The sequence below is a fragment of the Anguilla anguilla genome, chromosome 5, assembly GCF_013347855.1.
Source record: "Anguilla anguilla isolate fAngAng1 chromosome 5, fAngAng1.pri, whole genome shotgun sequence".
Taxonomy (NCBI): Eukaryota; Metazoa; Chordata; class Actinopteri; order Anguilliformes; family Anguillidae; genus Anguilla; species Anguilla anguilla.
In genome coordinates, this window is record NC_049205.1 from 50188267 (window position 1) to 50208111 (window position 19845).

The 19845-nt window shown below is 42.8% G+C and overlaps 1 protein-coding gene across 5 annotated transcripts in view; it reads right to left on the reverse strand.

Moving 5' to 3' along the window:
* The window catches only part of LOC118227671 (talin-2), a 114975-nt gene that overhangs the window by 22866 nt on the left and 72264 nt on the right, over positions 1-19845 (reverse strand). For all 5 annotated transcript variants that reach the window (XM_035418416.1, XM_035418414.1, XM_035418415.1 and 2 more), the window contains 19 exons: positions 18957-19085; positions 16898-17011; positions 16395-16508; positions 16035-16169; positions 15428-15556; positions 15147-15249; positions 12545-12753; positions 10458-10577; positions 9177-9374; positions 7081-7220; positions 6513-6606; positions 5418-5507; positions 5213-5335; positions 4894-5037; positions 4501-4662; positions 2734-2874; positions 2060-2241; positions 899-1031; positions 107-208 (listed from right to left, as the gene is read on the reverse strand). In XM_035418416.1, coding sequence (XP_035274307.1) covers positions 107-208; positions 899-1031; positions 2060-2241; positions 2734-2874; positions 4501-4662; positions 4894-5037; positions 5213-5335; positions 5418-5507; positions 6513-6606; positions 7081-7220; positions 9177-9374; positions 10458-10577; positions 12545-12753; positions 15147-15249; positions 15428-15556; positions 16035-16169; positions 16395-16508; positions 16898-17011; positions 18957-19085 — 2562 coding nt within the window. The remainder of the gene's footprint in view (positions 1-106; positions 209-898; positions 1032-2059; positions 2242-2733; positions 2875-4500; positions 4663-4893; positions 5038-5212; positions 5336-5417; positions 5508-6512; positions 6607-7080; positions 7221-9176; positions 9375-10457; positions 10578-12544; positions 12754-15146; positions 15250-15427; positions 15557-16034; positions 16170-16394; positions 16509-16897; positions 17012-18956; positions 19086-19845) is intronic.

Genomic DNA, 19845 nt, shown 5'->3' on the forward strand with positions numbered 1-19845 from the left:
ATGTATAATAAAACCTGTTTATGATTAAGTGTAAAAAAGGAGCGTAGATATTACACAACCTGCTTATGATAAAATGAAAAAAGGAGTATAGATATACTGTACGTACCTTGTGTCCCAGTTGGGCAGCCTCTCCCCTTGCTGCTATTGTGATGGGGTCAATGAGATGGCCAATCTCCTGCACTGCGGATGTTAAATGGTCTTGCAAAGCCTGATGGGATTATTAATATTCCTTGTTCAGGTAGTCAGATATAGTCACATAGCAAGCAAATTTATTTAAAACTAAACACGTTCGGTTAAAAGAGCAGAAGTTATCAAGTTAGATATTTGCAGCAGCAACCAACCTGTAATTCACTGTGTTGCACAAAGCGAAGCAGTATATTCATAAATAAATATAATCTGGAGTCAATGGAGGTTGAGAAAGTGAGGGTGTCCTTGAGTGAATTATTTAACCATCCTGCCTTCATCCCTCCACACAATTTACCACAGAAAAAATGGCATGTTGAGGGGATGTTACATGAAGGAGACAGGTGAGAGGGAGCAGATCCAGCTATAGTACTGGGAGAGTGAGGTTTCATAAACCCATAATGGATAGAGCTGCCATATGCTGTCAAGCACTGATTCATAGGAAACAATCGTGCAATTCTTCTCAATGCAGCAAAGCTCTATGGTTGTTTAAAATCAGCGAGTCATTCATAACATATGACAGCTCCTCCAATTTTGGAGTTTATGAAGTGGCAAAGCTCCTCTTAAAACACTGATTTTTCTGATATCACCGAGTGGGTGACACGGGGGAAGCAAATTATGTGGAAAGGGAGCGCGACAGATAGTTTTCAGCCACACAAAGAGGAGCAGACTGGCCTTCGTTTTTGGAGGCCTGCCTTAGGCTGTTGTCCATTACCTCCAGTGAAATGTCATCCCTTGTGGGAAGGCTCTGGCTGACAGCCGCCAGAGAGGCCTGCTCGATATCACGGATGCATTTGTTGATATTGTCGATGGAGGAGTCGCACTCCCTCTGTCCTGGAGCTTTGTCCCTGTGAGGAAAGAAACAGTGAGTCTGCCGCAGAGGGAATACCAATGTGGGTGTGACCACTGGCCATCTTTCAGTTAGTTGCTCATACCCTCTTTTTTAATGGTATGACATGAGGTTAGTCTACAACTGACGTACCTTTTGTTTTTTCTACCCTCATTCTGACAGTGGTGGATTTATTTTAGTATACATTTAGTGTATCTGTTAAAAAAGGTGCAGTGCAACATTATACCACTAGAGGTAATCTTTCACTGCAAATAAGAACTCTTAATATACCAGCAGTTCAGGCCCTCAGCTGTAGTTATCAACCCTCAACCAAGGACCCACCCTAATTAGACACACAGTGACAAAGTAGTAATACAGAAAAATGGCCACAGTCTGCCTCAGTGGAACAATTACAGAAACATACACAACCACATAATTGAAATAACTCATCCACTTGCTTCTTGAATTAATTAATAGAGCTGACAGGTTTTGAATCTCAAAATGCATCAGTGCTAACAATTAATACATCAATTAAAGGTGCAGTATGCAAGTTATTTTTAGAACACTTTTGTTCATATTTTGGAGGGTGGGGCTCTGGAGGGAGAACTAAGGGGTGAGGGGGGAGCATTTTTTTTTCAAAATCTAGCTCTCTCTCGCTCCAAACTTACAGACTTGTGTACATCAAATGTGAAGGGTGATTTAAATGAATACAACAAATATACTGGTGATTTAACATTCGTTTGTTTCGGTTATTTAGAATGCCATTTGCTACTGCACTATTTAGCACAGCCATGCAGAACTATGTTTAAAAACAATAATATAAAATATATTTTCTAGTCTTTACATGGACAACTACAGTTAAGGGTGGTAGAATCTGCAAAATGTTCATTTTTCCTTTGCCAAAATGAGTGATTATTCAGACAGAAATATGACCTGGTTATCGACCAGTGCGTCAATTACTAAACAAATGATGAAGCTGAAACCCGCAAGACTCAAAGACATCAGAAACCAATTAAATCCTGAACCAGCAGGGGGCGGTGTACTGACCTGATAGCAGTGATAAGGCTCTTAATGGAATCGGACACGGTACGGGAGTGGCCGGCCAGGATAGACCAGGTGGGTGGGTCCTTGGGGTTGATGATGAGTGAGCGGGCGGTCTTCAGGAGGTGTGTGGAGCTGTCCAGCATGGACCGTGCCGACCGCAAGATGGGCTCCTGAGCAGCTGAGCCCTGAACACATACACACACACACACACGTTCACATGCACGCAAGCACGGACGGACACACAGTGACAAAAAATAGTCCAAACAAAACTGACTCACAGGTGAACCAGTCCTTTGCTAATGTGTATCTATAGCTAAAAGGTAACTAAAAATACAACTTCAATCCTTCAAAACTTATTTGTTCTGAAGGAAGAAAATTGTATTTTGACTTACCTTTCGGCTTCAGACACACACTAGCAGAAGACACACTAAAGAGTGGCTCCCTTTTAAAGTTTGTGATTCAAAGGTAAAGAACGAGAAATACATTTACTCCAAGAAATCCACCAAATGCTCAGTGTTTAACACGGTATCACAAAACAAGGAAAGGAGAATAACCACAGTCCTCTTACGGACCCTGGAAAAAAAAACGTAGCCACTTAATAAAGACACACAGTGTTACCTGGCCCCTACATCTAAAATGAGATTCAAGACACTACCATGTGCGCAAACAAACTGTACCTCATTGCTAATCTGAGCAGGAACGCTGGCGAACTCTGGGTTGGAGGCGAAGGCCGTCAGGTTCTCCACAGCTTCGATGAGAGGCGCAGTGGCAACACGGCACTTGTCCCGGTTCTCCTCGGAGAAATCCCCATCAAGAGCCTGGCAGGGCCAAGGAGAGCACACGCATACACATGCACACAAACACAGAGACACAATACCGAACATCAGTGCCACACATACCCATGTCACCAATTCCTCTTGTGAATTCAGTTTTATCATTTCATCAGTTTCAGTTCTTTCATTGAAGCGTATGATCCTGACCTGCAGCCTAATTCAACTCCATATATGGATGTGATGATAACTGCTCACAGGGCTGCAGATATAACCTCCCTCTAAATGTAAACCAAAGAGCAGAGGGCTCTTTGCTTTCTGCTTTGTGGAAGTTAAGCCCCAGGCACATCAGCCATGCAACAAAGCCGGGCAAAATACATCTGCCTGAGAGTTATAGCTGAAGTAATGACTGTGGATGAGCTGGTCAGAAGCCAGTGTACTGTGAACCAGGTGTGGACCTGCTGCAGCACAGTTTTGTGCGGACCTAGCTGCAGCTCAGCTTTGGAGCCGTTCAATATTTTCGGCTTGCCTCACGGCGCAGTGAAGTTTTTGTACAATCAAATTTGCTGTAAAATGCTGAAGACATATGATCTGATGTATATCGCATAACTTATTGCATCCCTAATTCCCTTCTGCACCAGTGGAAGTGCAGTGGATATTCCAATAAGCAGATAAAACATGGCAGGACATGCCTTTTCATTTTCTTATTGTCCTAACAGAAAATAAATGAAACTCAATCTCCAGGAAAAAAAGGTGAGGAAGAAAGAGGTTTCTCTATCCGATTTTGTGGAGGAGGCCGGGTGATTTTGAAAATACACAATAGAAATTCTGATCAAATTACCGACAGTAGGAGTGAAGGGAACAGTCCTATTTTGAATGCTAGAAATAATGGAGGAAGAATTGTAAACATAAAACTGTTGCTCTCAGACTGTTTATATTCTCAGATGAATTTGTTCACTGTGTTTAAGGGATTATAAGGGCTTGTACGTAATGTAAACACCATTAAAACAGCCAATTCCAATTACTGATGAAAATGTCATGATTTTGAGAACAAATTTTTCCACTCACTGTTATTGCGCTTGCTCTTCAAAGCTTGGGTTCTTAGTGGGAAAACGTATCCCCCAAAGATGTTTACATTTATGAGGATTAAACTGATTTTATTAAAGCAAACTCGAATCATTTAATTTATTAGAGTAAATAAAGAGTACGCTCCCATGCGAGACAAAAGGGAATTTCCAATGAATGTGTTCCACCAATATGTTCTGCCCAAGTTATTCCAAGTTCATGAGCTGTCCAAGCACTAGGGCGAGGGGTGCCAATAAGCTTCTGAACCACAAATTAGGAACTGCATCCATCTTTCTGTCTATATGCATGCAAGTATCACTGTCTATAGATTTAAAGTAACACTGTCCATTCAAAACTGTCCAGTATTATATAAAATCTTCACAGAACAATGTTAATGGCAGAAATCTGTCTTACAAATTGATAATAAGTTCACCAAGGCGTGCATTGAAGGGTTTGAATGCACTCAGTGGAGGCAACCACCCTCTCCTTCATGTCAGGTGCTTCTATGCCTCTGCATGGTGTGTTACGCTTGTTGTAGATTATTCCTAACATAACATCTTCAAATCCACAGGCAATGTCCCAGATGGGAGAGCAGTGTGAGGGTCTCACCTTTATGGTTTTGACCAGGTTGGCTGTACTGTTGGCCACCTCTTTAGCCGACTGAACAAAGTGCCTCTTGGCCACGGGGTTGGCGGTTTTAGAGGAAGCCAGGCGGCAGGCATTGCACAAGGCGGAGGTGTGCTTGGCTACGATTGTAGCCGCAGACAGCACCTGAAACATGCACAGAAACACAGACAATGCAGCAAAGCAATGCAGCCACACCACATCCACGTCCTCACAGGGGTGCAGTGAGAGGACCCTACAGGTTAGGATGATGGATGTTGCACACGCTAAACTGGCTCTCCATGACCAGAGCTGAAAACCACAGCACAACAAGGTTAAAAGGACCACACCCAAACTGTTCCCATCACATTCAGAGGACTACAGAGTATAAGAACTAACCTGGGATGGGCTGCTGGCTGGATCCACCAGGTTCTGACAGGCCATCTGAATGGCCTGATTGGCTCGAGCAAACTGGATGGGGTCCACCAGCCCCTGGTGACCTGCTTGGCTGTTTGGGTCGGACACACCCACCAAGTAGGAAGCCTGAGGACAAGGAAGATATATCAACACAACACTGACATCTTAGATACCTGGTGCAGTGGAGAAAGATTTATAATAAAGAACTAAGTTGATAGGTATGCTGCATTAGGGAGATGGAAGATCTGTTGTAGACAACAAGCTTATAGGGACACCCGGCTGGACCAATCCGCACCCCTACCTGCCCCGCTGCCTCAGTCAGCCCACAAAGGGCCTTGGAGGCCACGCCCACACAGTCCCCAAATGCTGGAACGTCTCCAGTCTTACAGTTTTGAGAGATTCCAGCCATGGACTCTCCCAGGACCTGGGCAAAGGAAAGACCACTGTAAAGAACTGTACACTTTTCATTTTTCCTCTCTGAGCCCCGCCACTGAAGCCATGCAGACCTTGGAGTTCTCCATCACGCTCTCGATGCAGTCGAAGTAGGACAGGTCACTGACCGGCTCACTGGGGTTACCGAGCATTCCCCTCACTGCCTGAGGACGGAATAAAAGACCCGGGTCACAAGAAGAAGAACACACCTATCATTTATACCTAGAAGTCTTGTGACAAGCATTGATTGGGCTCTATGGAAATTGTTGCAAAGGGATTGTGTATCCTCGGATGTTTTTAACCTCATTTTCTTATGAGCAATTTAACAAAAATTGACAAAGCAGAAAGAGCCAAATCCATAGAGTGATCATGTTGACCTCCATCCTCAAAAGAATGGGACAGAAATAACCTCCACCGTAAGCTGAAGCTGCACCTGTGACCACACCCATAGCACAGATGTTTTAAGACAGTGAGTATCTCTGTCCCATCAAGGCCCTCATGGTATAAGGGGGCTTTTTAGAGGGTAAAAAGCCACCATGCCCCACTGGTGCAATCATGGGAGGGGAGAGTGTGGGAGAGAGGGGATGGGTGCTGGGGGAAGTGTGTGTGTGTGTGTGTGTGTGTGTGTGTGTGGGGTGGGATATAATCAACACAGAGATCCTTCCCCACAGAGTGAAAATGTTACTCTCTACACATCGCCAGGGCGTTAACAAAGTCTGTTTTTATCAGCTTACTGAAGAGGAAGAATGCTACCCAAGATACACTTAGGCTGTGACAAAAATACTGTGCTTACAAAAGTGTAAGGCAGAGCCTTTCAACAGTCATGGAAAGGAGGACTTCGTATTTCCCTTATTTACAATATAAAAGTCCCATACATTAAACCAATTTGCATACAAAGAAAAACTGAAATTTAACTGCATTAATTGCATGCATTTCAACTGGAATTCTGCCCAAATTCGTTTTTTTTAACTGTATTGAACGTTAACTGCAGTATTTCATTCACAAGACTTTTTCTCATTACATTCTGAACTGAATTGCTGTGTTCAACTTTGAACACTGCCTGTATGAAAACTAAAGTCAGTTGGCCTTATCATGAGCATTCACCAGCTCTAAGGAACTGTAACAATATCACTACTGCAAACAGCAACTCATGCAGGTGCACAGGGTACCTCGAGCTCACGCAGAGCGTTGTCACACTCCTTCTGGCCTGGAGCCTGCTGGGTACACAGCGTGATAAGCTGGTTAATGCTCTCCGTCACCGCTCTGAAACACGAAGGCAGCATCCAAACTCAAAAGCAGCTTTTCACAAGCACAGGGTCTGACCTCCCACCCTCCCACATACTGTCGTCATCAACAAACACAGGCTTGTGTCTCATTTTTGCTTTTTTGACTTCAGTGAGCACAGGTTAAATACCAGAGTTATATTTGCACTATTCCAGCTGGAAACAAGCTGCAATCTTGTTATTACAAACCCAGCCCCTTAAAAATACCACAGTCCAAAAGACAGGAATTTGAACAAATGAAAACAGGGGCCTCTTTTCCTTTTAGCATAAATGAATGTTATCATTAACTCAGGCCAGACCTCATTATCAGTGAATCGTGTTGATACAATGCAAGTGTGAGTAGGGCTGTGCACTTAAACTGATTCAATATGCTGATACAATGTTCTCAGTCCGCCATCTTAAACAGGAATGGGCCAACAGAGAGCCCAAAAGGTAATTTTATTCAGCTGCTCACCTGGCTGCAGCAGCCAGGAGGTTTTTGGCATTGGCTGCCCCTGGATCCACTGAGAGAGACTTGGCAGCAAGCAGCAGCTTGCTGGAGGCCATGGAGATGTTCTTTAGGTTGCCAATGACCTGGATCTGGTCCTCTTTGCACTGTGAAGGTCAAGCGCAGTCACGACTCAAATGTAATGCAGACACTTCATATATCAGACATATAACTATGTCTGTACCTTTGTTCAACCTCATATGTCAGCTCCAGGCCAAGCCACCAAAGAAGTTAGGTCACATGGATGAAGCCCATTAAAAGCACATTTACATTATGCTCAATTCAGCAACTAAATATGGCAATGGCAGTTTTTTTTTGTTTAACATAACTATACCTCGAGGTACACCTGAGCTTGTGATGTGATCTACTGCTGTAAGAATACTCAGTGCTTATGTTTTGTGTTATTGCGTTCTGTGTTACAGAGAACTGAATATTCATCTGTAGCTTTAACATGCTATCTAGGCAGGTAGCCAGTTACCCAACAGTGAGCCTATAATTTTCTTGACTGGATTAATATTCACTCCACTTATTCATGCAAAACCACAACAAAAAAAAACCCAATTACATCATGTCTGAATCAATTGGTGTTAACAAGAATAAACTACAAGTGAAAAGCAGTTAAAGTCTATAGCAACTAAGTAGCCATAATATTATAATTTAACACACTTCGGTTTCAATGTTTTGGCCATTTTAGAGCCACTTCCTCATGCTGAGTGGTTTGTCATGCCAAAGATCTACTTCTCACTGACAGTTCAAAGCCAATAATGCTTGTCAAGAACACTTTATTATGACCAATGAGTAGGCTATTATTAAAGAAGGATCCAAGCCCTTTATTAAACTGAGGGCATGGTGATGAAAACTCTAAAGCCTATCTAGTGTGCAATGAGAAAATAACACCAAATGAAACCGTAATAGACGTTCTTTTTAGTGACTATGTAGTGGCAGACTGGAGAATGGGCCTAAAATGGATCTCCTAATCTCCTAGTGTGATCTCCTAACCTGGGCCCATGTGACTCTTACCAACACCACCTACACTGCTACTGGAAGCACTCACCTGCGACTTGGTAATAAGTGCCATGCCATAACAATTTCCTTGCCTGTCTTTTGGCCCGGATTAGTGAGGAAAAACGACTGGAGCAAGAACGTTGGTGATTCTCATTACTGTACGTCTGAATTTGTTAAAGTTCCCAGGGGAGAAGCAGATGTCTAAATAAATTAGAAGGATCCGATTTAAACGAATGGACTGGAAACCTGAAACTGCTGGACTGGCTGACATTACTGCAGGCTCTCGTTATCATGCCAAGAAAGCCAAGCATCCTCAAAATAGCATATAGGCCAATTCCCCCCTTCTCTTTGCAAGAGACCACAGTTTGAAATGGCATCCAAGCTTGGGCATGTCCCCGACAGTAGGGATTCCCACACTAATCTCAGAGCCATCTAAAATTACCAGCCTCTCAGGGCATCCATCTCAGTAAAATTATCAGCATTTGGCATGATTATCATTGACATCGACAACAGTGCAATCCCGTGGTCACTCAACACACAAGTACATGGAGGCATGTCTAATATGGGAGATCATTTCCTGCAGATTTAGATCAGAAATGTATTTTTCATAATGAATGTGACCAGATATATCGCCAAGGACATGTAACCTAGATAGATGTCATTTGGAAACCAAGTATGAAATTTATGGAAAGTATCCATAAAAAGCAGCCATAAAAAGATTCATAAAATGAAACACATTTTCCATTTTTATGAGAGCCCAGAGACTCAGTAGTGGAAGTAGTAGACCTCATTTTGGGAAAACTTGCACTATATTGTGAGAAAGAAGCCTGGGTTCAGTCAAAACGTCTTTAACTCTGACTTACAATACAAACAACCATACACAACCAGAAACAACCATGTTCATTTTAGTCACCCTCAGTGTCAGGAATAAACAGGTAATTTATCAAAGTTATTTGGCACAGACCCTTGCATTTATTTCACAATGTCAAATTTAGACTGAATGTTGACTGACTTCAAGTCAGAGTCTTGGAGCCTTCAAGAATAGGAAATGGACTCACCTGAGTGTGCCCTGCCATCTCTATGCCAGCGTCCAGGAACTCGTCAAAGTCCTCGCTGAACTTTCCGGAAGCCACGGCCAGCTGGCTGCTGGTGCCCCGGGATGCATGGACCACCTCCCCAGCGGAGTGATTGAGGTCCGCGGCCGTCTGATTCAGGTCGCTCTGGGCCTCCTGGAAAGACTTTTGGCACGGCGGGAGCTGGGAGCGGATGATACAATAAAATCAGCAACAGCTCACAATGCACTGCATGCACATTGCACAGCTGCATGGACAGCACTGTCCATAGGTGTATATTTCGGGGGGTGCGCAGGGGATACGTCCCCCTCAATATTAAGAACACATCACATGCATTTGTCCCCCCCAATAAAAACACGAAAGAAGCATTTCCACCATAAATTGATGCAGAAAACGCACAAATCGATGCATAGAAATCCACTAGAATGCAGCAAATGAAGTTTGACGCTCAAAATCCCCTGCTTATTGTGTCCCATGTCCAATGTTCAAACAAAACTGTGGAAGAGTGGTTAGGGAAGTGAAGTTGTAACCAGAAGATTTTCAAGTTAGAATCATAGATTCAAAAGACTACAGATTCAGTAGAATGGCAATAGAATAACCATATACTTTACATTTAAAATTCTGCCTCCTTACCCCCAATTTGATGCCACTTATGAACACTCTCATAGGGTTGTGACCATGGGCAAATTGGCAATAAATGGTGTGTCGTTGGGCACATTGTTTTTAGGAATATTCATAAGATTCAATTTTTTGGCTTCAACTAGTGTAAATCAGCAACAGAAACACCAAGTTCCAACTCAAACCTCCTGTAGTTCAGAGGACTAAAGGAAAGCAGGATCTTAACTGGCTGGTCCATAAAATCACTGTTTCATAATATAGAGCTGCAGTACCACCTCACAAATAAAGTTAGCAAAGACCTGACCTGCTTCAGAACAAATGAATATTCAGCTGTATAAACAGATGCAATTAAAATATGTAAGCTGTGCAAGCAAGCTTACATATGCACATCCATTAACGGCATTTGAACATTTAAATTCAGCAACTGACTGTTAAAGTATTAACATGTCATGTTAACATCTGTTAACATGTAACCAGGTGACAAAAGACATCAAAAAGATGAGCTCACACAGAACTTATAAATCCAGTAGGTCCTCAACAGAATGGCTTCGGTTTCAGATATTCATGGAGGATTAGTAAAGGAATTTTACTAGACTCATTTACAACATGTTCAACTAAGATACAGAAGGACCAGAAACAGGAACTCACAGTGTCCACCAGGAGCTTCTTGCTGGCCTCTCCTATGCTCTTCAAAGCCATATCAACATCCTTCTGTCCAGGCAGGCAGTTCACACAGTTGTTCAAAGAGTGAGACACCGCCTTGGCCACCTGGGACAACAGAGTGTGGGTGAACATGCAGCAGAGCCAGCTCCCACATCGCTCGCTCCCCTCCCCAGTTCTAATTCAAATTTAAAAAGCAAAAATAACAGTCAGGAAAAACAGAACAGCGTAATTGACATTCCCAATTTACACTTGTGTCACCAACATATGCTGGCCGACATGTTGATTTCCCAGGAGCACTTGTGGCGCAAAGATGGGAGTTTTGCGCCAACAGCACTGGGAATGAAACACTGAGGAGCAGAGCAGATTTGATCCATTTTGCATAATCATTATGGAGCAGGACTGAGAGTACAGAGAGTGCAAAGGGTTCTGCATTCTGCCTCATCTATATCACTGTGCTTGTGGCTGCTTGGTCAAGTTAAGCCGCGTTTCCACCGCAGGAACTATGCCCCGGAACTAGGAACCTTTTGAGGAACTCGGTGCGTTTCCACCGCAGGAACTAGGGTCTAAATTTAGTTCTGGGGGCTTTGTTTTACCCCCCAAAACGTTCCTGCTCGGGGGGTAGTACTTTCCAAAAGTACAGGAACCTTTTGGGTGGAGCTTGCAGCGCTAAACATTTCTGATTGGTCGAGTACTCGCAGCATTTGTGTTGTATTTATTTTCCGCCATTACCCGCCATGTTTGAAAATATGCAGCGGCAAACCAATTTATTTTCATAATAACTTCAAATCAAACTTGTACGTTATGCGGCGCAGTAGCCTAGTTTTGGTTATAGCCTGTCAACGTCTTGGAATTATAACGTGTGCTCTTCTGTTCTTTTCTTGCTTTAGTATTCGTTTTATAAAATGCTAAGCATTCGTGCTGGGACAGCATATTACGTAGGCTACCAAAACATTCAAACGGATTAATTCGGTTGCTGAATATTTTCTTCCGGATTTTCTTTGTTAGCCCGTTGTAATTGACTCAAAACGTTTGATACAGTTATGTGAGGTATGCGGTAGTTGTGCATAATTAACATTGATGATACAGTACAAGCAAACTGGAAATCACCATCCGCACTTTTTATCCGCGTAAACTAACAGGTTAATTCTAGTAATCTTCCCTTTAGCTTTTTCAGACTGCCGTAATTTTACTGACATTTTTCAATTCCACGAAAAGACCAGGAAGACTATGGACTAATTTATGGTGCATGGTTCGCATCTGGAGGGCACACTTCGCTGTTCGGCTAGCAGTAACTTCGAAGGAAAGCAAACGGTGGCTGTACCACTGCTAATTTACATTTTCACGCAAGTCCGAGTTTTCGTTCTATTCTTGTCATTTTGCCATTAGCCTATATGGAATTGACGACGAGAAAGTAATCAAACAGCAAATTGTTTACAACGTGTGCATGTTTTCTGCTGTTGTTGCCAGTTATACATATAAATGTGATTGCATTCTGTCGCTTCGGATGTCAAGACATGAAAGCGAATGTTCGCATAAAAACATAATGAATGTGTTTGAGAGGATATATGAAAATCAATAAATACAAAAGTAACCATATATAGTCATTGTTGGTAACCCGTTGTATAAGTGGAATAAACCCCTCCGGGCTGTCCCGGTTATTAGAAAATAATGTAGGCTACTTCGGTGGTAGTATGGGGTTACGGAAGAAATCATATGACAGACGGACCGACGACAACGTTGCTTTTTCATACGTCAGTGGGCTAATTTGCCTAATCTTCGCGGTACTTTAGACCCCGGTGGAAACGCAGACAACCATTGGCTGAAGGAACCTTTTAGTTCCTGGTAAAGTAGTTCCTGGGACTGAAAGTTCCGGGTAATTTCGGTGGAAACGCGGCTTTAGTTTACAACTGCCACTGAAACAGGCCATTTTACAGCTTAAGAGAGTACTCAATTAATCTAATCTGATTTCTCCATTGTTGTGCATTGCAGGCTAAAACTACGGGCAGGTTCATGTAAATGCCCCCTAAATGAAGGGGATACTTTATTAAAACATAGCACCCTTCCAAACTTACCTGTGCCAGTCTCTGCTGGCTCTCTGCGTCACCGGGGGAGACCAGGGCCTGCTTCGCCTCGTGAATGAGCATGGCAGAGCCCTCCATGACGTCCCGAGCGGAGTCCAACATGGCCGCCGCGGACTGAGGATCGGTGGTGGAGGCGGCCACGCCCCGGGCGGCCTGGGCCAGAGTCTTCAGCGCCTGGGCCGTCTCCCTGGCAGCCACGCCTGCAAAGGCCAGAAAGGGACAATGGGGTGAGCATGTGCACGGCATTCACTTAAAGAGCCAGAAACACACTGTGCCAAGATAATAAAGCAAACATGCCCGGATATACAGATTATTAAAAGAGAAATTACAGAATCAGCAGTAACCTTGAGCTGCTTAATAACCTGAGGAACTGCAAATTTCTTCAATAAAACATCAAGCTGCAAAAACTGACAATGTGCATAAATGTAAACAAAACAAGTTGCCCTGTGTGTGCTCAGCAAATAAATATTACTTTCTAGAATAAATCATGAATCAAAGGAAACAGCATCCACATTCTTCCAGGGAGCTCAAACCCAATTCGCTGCATATAATTCCACAAAATTATATTGGTTTCTACATTCAGTAAATACATGGGCATTATATTAATCTTACTGTAAGCCTGCTTGTGGCAGAAGCGAATAAGGGGAGGGAATACATTTCTGAATCTACAAAGACTGCCCCAACTGAGTGCTCCATGTCGGTCTTCCTCAATGTGCAAAAGAACTATGAAGTAGTGGAATAATATCATCTGTTTTCCATACATACATAAAACAAAAACACAATTAAGAGAACCCCACTGCAAATGGTGGAGCATATATTGTTCAAATGAACCGAATAGTAAATATGAAGCACTCTAGAGAGTTTGACCTTTGCTTATTATACACTGAACTGGGGGCAAACCCAGCAGATTATATCAAATTGCATTATCCATCAAAGCAGACAGGACTGCTGATGCATTGCTAAATTTACTGAAAACAAGATTACTGATGAAGAAAAGCTCCCCAAGCTTCAGTGTTACAATACTCAAGTATATAGACCACTGCTATGCTGCTGAATTCATCAAATTATTGAAATATTTCACCAAATAAATGGCATCAAATTCAAATCCGGAAATCACAGCTATACCGAAGCCACCACTGCCTTCTCATATTTACATCTAGATTATAGGTTTAGCCATCTGAACTTAATACTTGAGAATGTTTACAGCTGTCATCTGTATATCAACGAGCGAACATTTCTAGCTTACTGGTACTACCGCTCAAAGAGAGAGTAATTTCCTGAATTTCCCAGGCACTGGAAAGCTGAATGATGGCAGCAAGACCCACTGTGGAGCAGTAAGCTTCTTACTCTGTCTACTACATCCTGTCAGCCAACTGTAGCAGTTTAAATGGTATACAAAGCTAGTCCTGGGAAGCATTCAGCGGTGAACAATGAGACTTAATAATAGGAAAAACCCACCAGCGAAATGTTTTGAAACATGGCCAATATGTCAAAACTGTAGGCAGGAATGAAATGGAAAAGAAAATAACAAACCTGAAAATAAATCTGAAAGGATTTTCAAGGCAACCGCGATGGTTTTACGTCACATGTGCTTATTTCCAGAAATAAAAATAATGTGTGTGTAATGCCCTGTGCAACTGCAATGCCTGACTAGGACTGTACCCGTATGGTACTAATGTAGTTCTGTTCAATAAATCTGTAGGACAATATACGCCAGTGCAGCATCTATACAGTGTTAATGTGATGTCCTGTATAATACTGGTGTTCCCCAGGATGTATGTAGGCCAGTTTTTTGCCCTGTATAAGTGAACAGTGTATTGATAAAACCTATGCAGTACAGTGTGTATCTCACAGTGCAATACAGGAAATGCAATACAGTGCCAGTGTACCTACAGTACCAATGCATTACAGTAAGTGTAAGACCCAATACAGTACAATACCTGTGCAATGTAGAACATGTGTAGTGTTCACTGCCTGGCCTGTGTACAGTCCGGTAGAACACTATAATACTGTACTGTGCGAAAGGACCACTGCAACTGATCCAGAATACTCATGCACAATTGACCTTCAACCTGCCAAAGTTTTCAGACGTCATGCAACTTTTTAACACCCATCATTGGCTTCCAGGGCTCCCCGCGTCTCTCACACTGGCATACCAAGCTGTGAATGGCACCGCCTCGTCCTATCTTCAGGCAACGATTACACCATTAACACCAATCACACTGCTCCATTCAGCCTCCTCTCGCCAGCTGGCTGTCCTATCTCTGAGCACCGGCCAGCCACTCCTCCCACCCCTCACCCAAATCAGAATGACCTTCCCCAGTCAGTCAGGAAGGAAGATTCTCTGCCTCTCTTCTGGAAATGTCTAAAAAAACATCCTGTAACTCATAGGTCGTCAGGCACCTTGCACCTTGGCCAAGGCACGTATGATTGTAGGTTTGCACATCTCTAGCTCTTGTGGGGTTTGCTTTCCATGTGAAATAAACATTTGTCAGCCACTTACATGCTAAATGGCCAAACAGTAAATTGTCGCTTATCGCATGTTGCACAGTAAAACTCAGTCTCTATGTAGACTCATAGGGCAGCACAGTACCTGTGTAGTGTTCGTTTCCCTGTGCAGCACAAGTGAGCAGCTGAGCCATAGAAGAGCCCACAGCCTTGGAGGTGCTCCCCAGGTCCTGGGCACACTTCTCCAGCTGTAGAGCAGGCATCACAGAAAAATCTCTCACTACTTTATACAGCATTATTATTTTCTTGCATAATATATACAATTTAGAAAAATGTATACAATTTAAAGAAAGCAAAAAGTTTTACAATGGAGGTACTACACATCTCCACGGTCATACTGGATGGTAGAATATAAATCTCACTAACCGACTCTCCAGGTAGAGGTTTAAGTTGCCCTTCCACGGCAGCCATCTTTGCATCTTGGAGTTCATTCTTCAGGGTTTGGACAGCAGTGAGGGCGGAGTCTATTTCCATTGGGCCACATGCTTCATTGGCCTACACAGTACAAAAGACACAACACATGTTGTTTGGGGAAAATGTACCAATCCACAGAGAAAAGCATCAGGCCAATGAGGCCAAAATTCACAGGCCTGGATTCAGTGAACATTTGTCCTAAACTTTGACTTCCAAATACAAGAAACATTAATTATTTTCTTCAAAATAATTCATTCATTCTGCTGATTGCGGAACTCAAGCGGCGTCTGTGATATAAAAAGTCACAACAGTTGATTGCAATTCAGAGTTAAGGACAAATGATAATTGAATCCTGGCAAATGTTAATTGAATCGTGAAAAGAGAATCAAAATTTTAAAAGCACCTGATAAAACATATGTATCATACAATTTCCATTTTAGGTGTATATGAGTGTTTACTACCAGATATATAAATGTAAGGATGCCTTTATATGCTAAATGCTGAAAGAAACTGATATAGGGCAAGCCCTGACCCTTGACCCCTGAGACAGTGTCCGTACCTTCTGGGCTGCAGTCCTTAGCTCAGCCAGGCTGGTGGCCAGGTTCTTGGCACACTGGCCTAGCTGCATGGCGGCTGCCTGGTCAGTCACGGTAGGAACCGCGGATTTTGCCGTTACCACCATCTTACTGCCAGGCTAAGGATTACAAACAAGAGATTAACAAAATGCAAAAATTAGCAGGACATATTTTACTTGCTGTAGAAACATCACAGAGCTATCCAGAACTATGAGCCCAGTTGTGATGGTACCTGTTACTTCAATTCTTTTGCTGACACAAAAATGCCATATGTCAACATAAAATGAAATATAATTTTAATTATTTTAATGTAACTTAAAATGGAACCAAAGGGACACATGTACCTGGAGGAAGCTCTGGCTGGCAATGATGAGGGCCAGTTGGGCACTAAGATCCTCTGGATGGGCCTGGCTGCCCCGCACACCCTGAACCAGCTGTGGGATGTGGTCTGCCACTGCCTGTATGGCGTTCGCGTACACACACACACACACACGCACACGCACACGCACACGCACACACGCACAAAAGTAAGCACACCAGCGCACACACAGACACACACAAACACAACTGTAATCTAATGAACAATGAAATGCATAACACAGACAGGCCTCAGCTCCACCACCTACAAATCCAAACTCCCTGATGCACAATAATCGAAAACACACAAATCACAACATACACATCCATGTCTAACACTTCTATAAAGAGGTACCTGTATATTTTATCGCTACACATTTAAACACTTTAAAGTAACAAATTAAACCTACAGAACCTGTCTGGAGTCCTTAGTTCAACCTCCACAGAATCGCTTGGTTTTCACTCAGAGAAATAAGCCTGTTGACAATACCTTACAGCTCTGCACTAGCTGCTGGTGAGCGGCAGTGTTCTTGTTGGACGCCGCTGCATTCTGGGACGCGGCGATGGTCTGCGTGGCTGCAGCTGCGGCCTGCTTCGCCGCATTCTGAGGTAATACGCAATAAACACGTTAGCCACTTACCGAACCAAACTATTACCCTATAAATGTGACCAGCAACCAAGCCTGTATGATTGACAGAGCACTCTATTTGGCCGACAAGGAGTTTAATGAAGCCCAGCCTTTGTTCTTGAACTTAATTTGGAAAACATTAATCAGGGGTGAAGAGGGTTGATCACATTCTTAAGAAAGTTAGTGAACCCAAAAAGCCTCATCTTCCTTGAAGGCTGATAGGATGCGTCCATTGAGCAGAACACATGGCCACCACTTACCTTTGATTATTAACTACACTGAAAATAACCATCTTCTTTCCCAGTGCATATTTTAAAGTGCAAGTACAAAGGAGGAAAAAGGAGCATTCTTGCATGTGGGAGGGCGGACTAAGGAAAGAATGTTCTTCAGTGGAAATTACTACTACTGCAGAGCATGGGCAGATCGTTCATGAAAAGAGCATTCAGAGCAGTAGGAAACTGCTGCCTTCTCTGCCACATTTTACAAACGACAATGCAGCTCATTGCATAAGCTTTCAGGCAAATGCCTAAAGCATGATTGTGAAAGCACAGTGCTTACATATATATCGTTTGACAGTTTGTTGTGCCATAAACTGTGCAGCACAGTCAGCTAACATATTGCAGGCAGATTGCAGGCACCAGAAAGGCCAGAGGAGTTGAAACTCTTTCCTTGGGTGACCCCATGGCCAGTTGTTCGTCAGACAGAGAGAAACCCATGCCGTTAGCACCAATACATTCATGATTTATCACAGCACTACTTGCCACAATATACTCAGAAGCTCAGATTTATCACAATTTATTTTATGTATTACTAGAATCAACCATTAAACATCTTTATAATGAGTGTTTTGCTCTACAAAGAAAGTTATTCTATAATAAAACCCAATTCATGACCCACTTGATGCAAGTACCTTCTCAAGGGCATTGTTTCCGTTTAAAGCTATCAAGGTTTGCACTTTTCATTAGAAATAATGACCCAATTCATTTTCCCAAAGTAATGGTATACAGTGCAATCATCATTTATGCTGCCAACTGTTGCATAGGAAAAGTAAAAAGAAAATTAGGAGCTGTGCTCTTTTCCAAAATATCAGAGAACCATACAATATATTTCCCAGTACTGTAAACAGAAAAATGTTATATTAAAGACACATAAGTACACATTGTGAATACAATATAAAAAAAACCTTATTATAATGGAACATTCCTGCTTGATCTCTTATAATGAATATCAACTGTGCTCGAGCACAGTTTTTCTTTCCAATGTACCAGTGCTGAGAAAAGCTACCCTATCTTGTTTCAGGGGGAAATGTTTCTCTCCTCTTTTGATGAATATTCCCAGTTGTGCCTTGTACTAATTGGTTATGTTTCGCTTTCCAAAACTGTTGAGCAGGCTATAGTGCATCCGCTATTCTGCTGTTGTAGTAGCTTGTTATCTTGCTGGGCTTGTAAAAAACGTACTGTAGATCTCTGACGAACAACACGAGTTTAAGAAATTGCCAGCAATTTGTTCTCTAATAACAAACGTATGTTTAATACATACTGTATGTATACTGTCAAAGTAAAAATAGTTTTAAAATAGCTTTCACAAATTCTGGTTGTCAGTAGAGGCAAGTGTCTTATTTTAAAGCACCATTTGGAAGTTATTGTGAAAGTTATGAATACTTTCCATTTAAAACCCCAATAGCCTATTATCCATCAAACAAGTAGTCAGCATTCGGCAGATGACAAAGACCAGTTCATCTGCAGACTGCCAAAGATCATCCATTACACTGCATTCCTGTAAGTATTTTAGCCGAGTGCTCAAAGGCAACAGGGGAAAAGAGGAAATGAACTACCGCTGAGGCTAACATGGTCAGCAGCTTTGTGTGGCCCAGCAGGGGGAGGGCTTCTCCCCAGCTCAGTCTGAACGCCATCACGCTCACCTCCAGCCTGTTGACCAGTTTCTTCTTGATGGCGTTCTGCGCCGCGGCGTTAGTGGCCACACGCAGCCCCTCCGCCGCCTCCCTCAGACGCTGCTGCTGGTCCTCGTTCTCCGGGTACGCTGCAGCCCCCTGCGCCAACAAACAAGCACACATTACATTACATTACATTTATTCGGCAAACACCTTTATTCAATGCAACGTACAATAAGTGCATACGTAAAGTCATTGGAAAAACTTCAGAGCATGGGCCCGATAAGGTACAATACTCATTATGCAACAGTTATTCATATCCATGTACACAGTAAGTCCGGTTCACACAGTAAGCATAGGATAGTTTGGAAAGTTATGGTAAGTGCAACTAGGAGACACGACGACGAACTACAACATCAAGATAACGATACAAGTGCAATACAAGTGCTGGATGGAGATATAAGTGTAACATGAAAGTACTACTGAACAAATTAGGATTTAAGGGATAAGAGCAATCCATGATTGAGAGTGCTCTGCAGAGTAGAGGTAGTTAGTACAGTCTGAAGATATGGGCAATGACCGAGCGGTTCGTAGAGGAACAGAGAGTTTGTTCCACCACTGGGGAGCTAGGGTGGAGAAGCTCTGTGGTTGGGACAGAGCTTCTGTCCACCTCAGCACTCCATCCAGAACAGAGGATTTATGTCTGTTACAACCTCCAAACAGCAGTCCAGGGAATCAGAGTCTCCTGCCAGTCTGTGATCTGGAGCAATACTATAGCTTTTGAGACAGTAGCCTATTTGTTTTTTCTTTCCAGTGTCAGACCAGCAGTACATTCCCCCTGTGAAGACAGAATTGTCTTCAACTGTCTGTTTAGCCTGATTTGGCAAGCTGTAGATTCAATTACCAACTAAAGATCTAT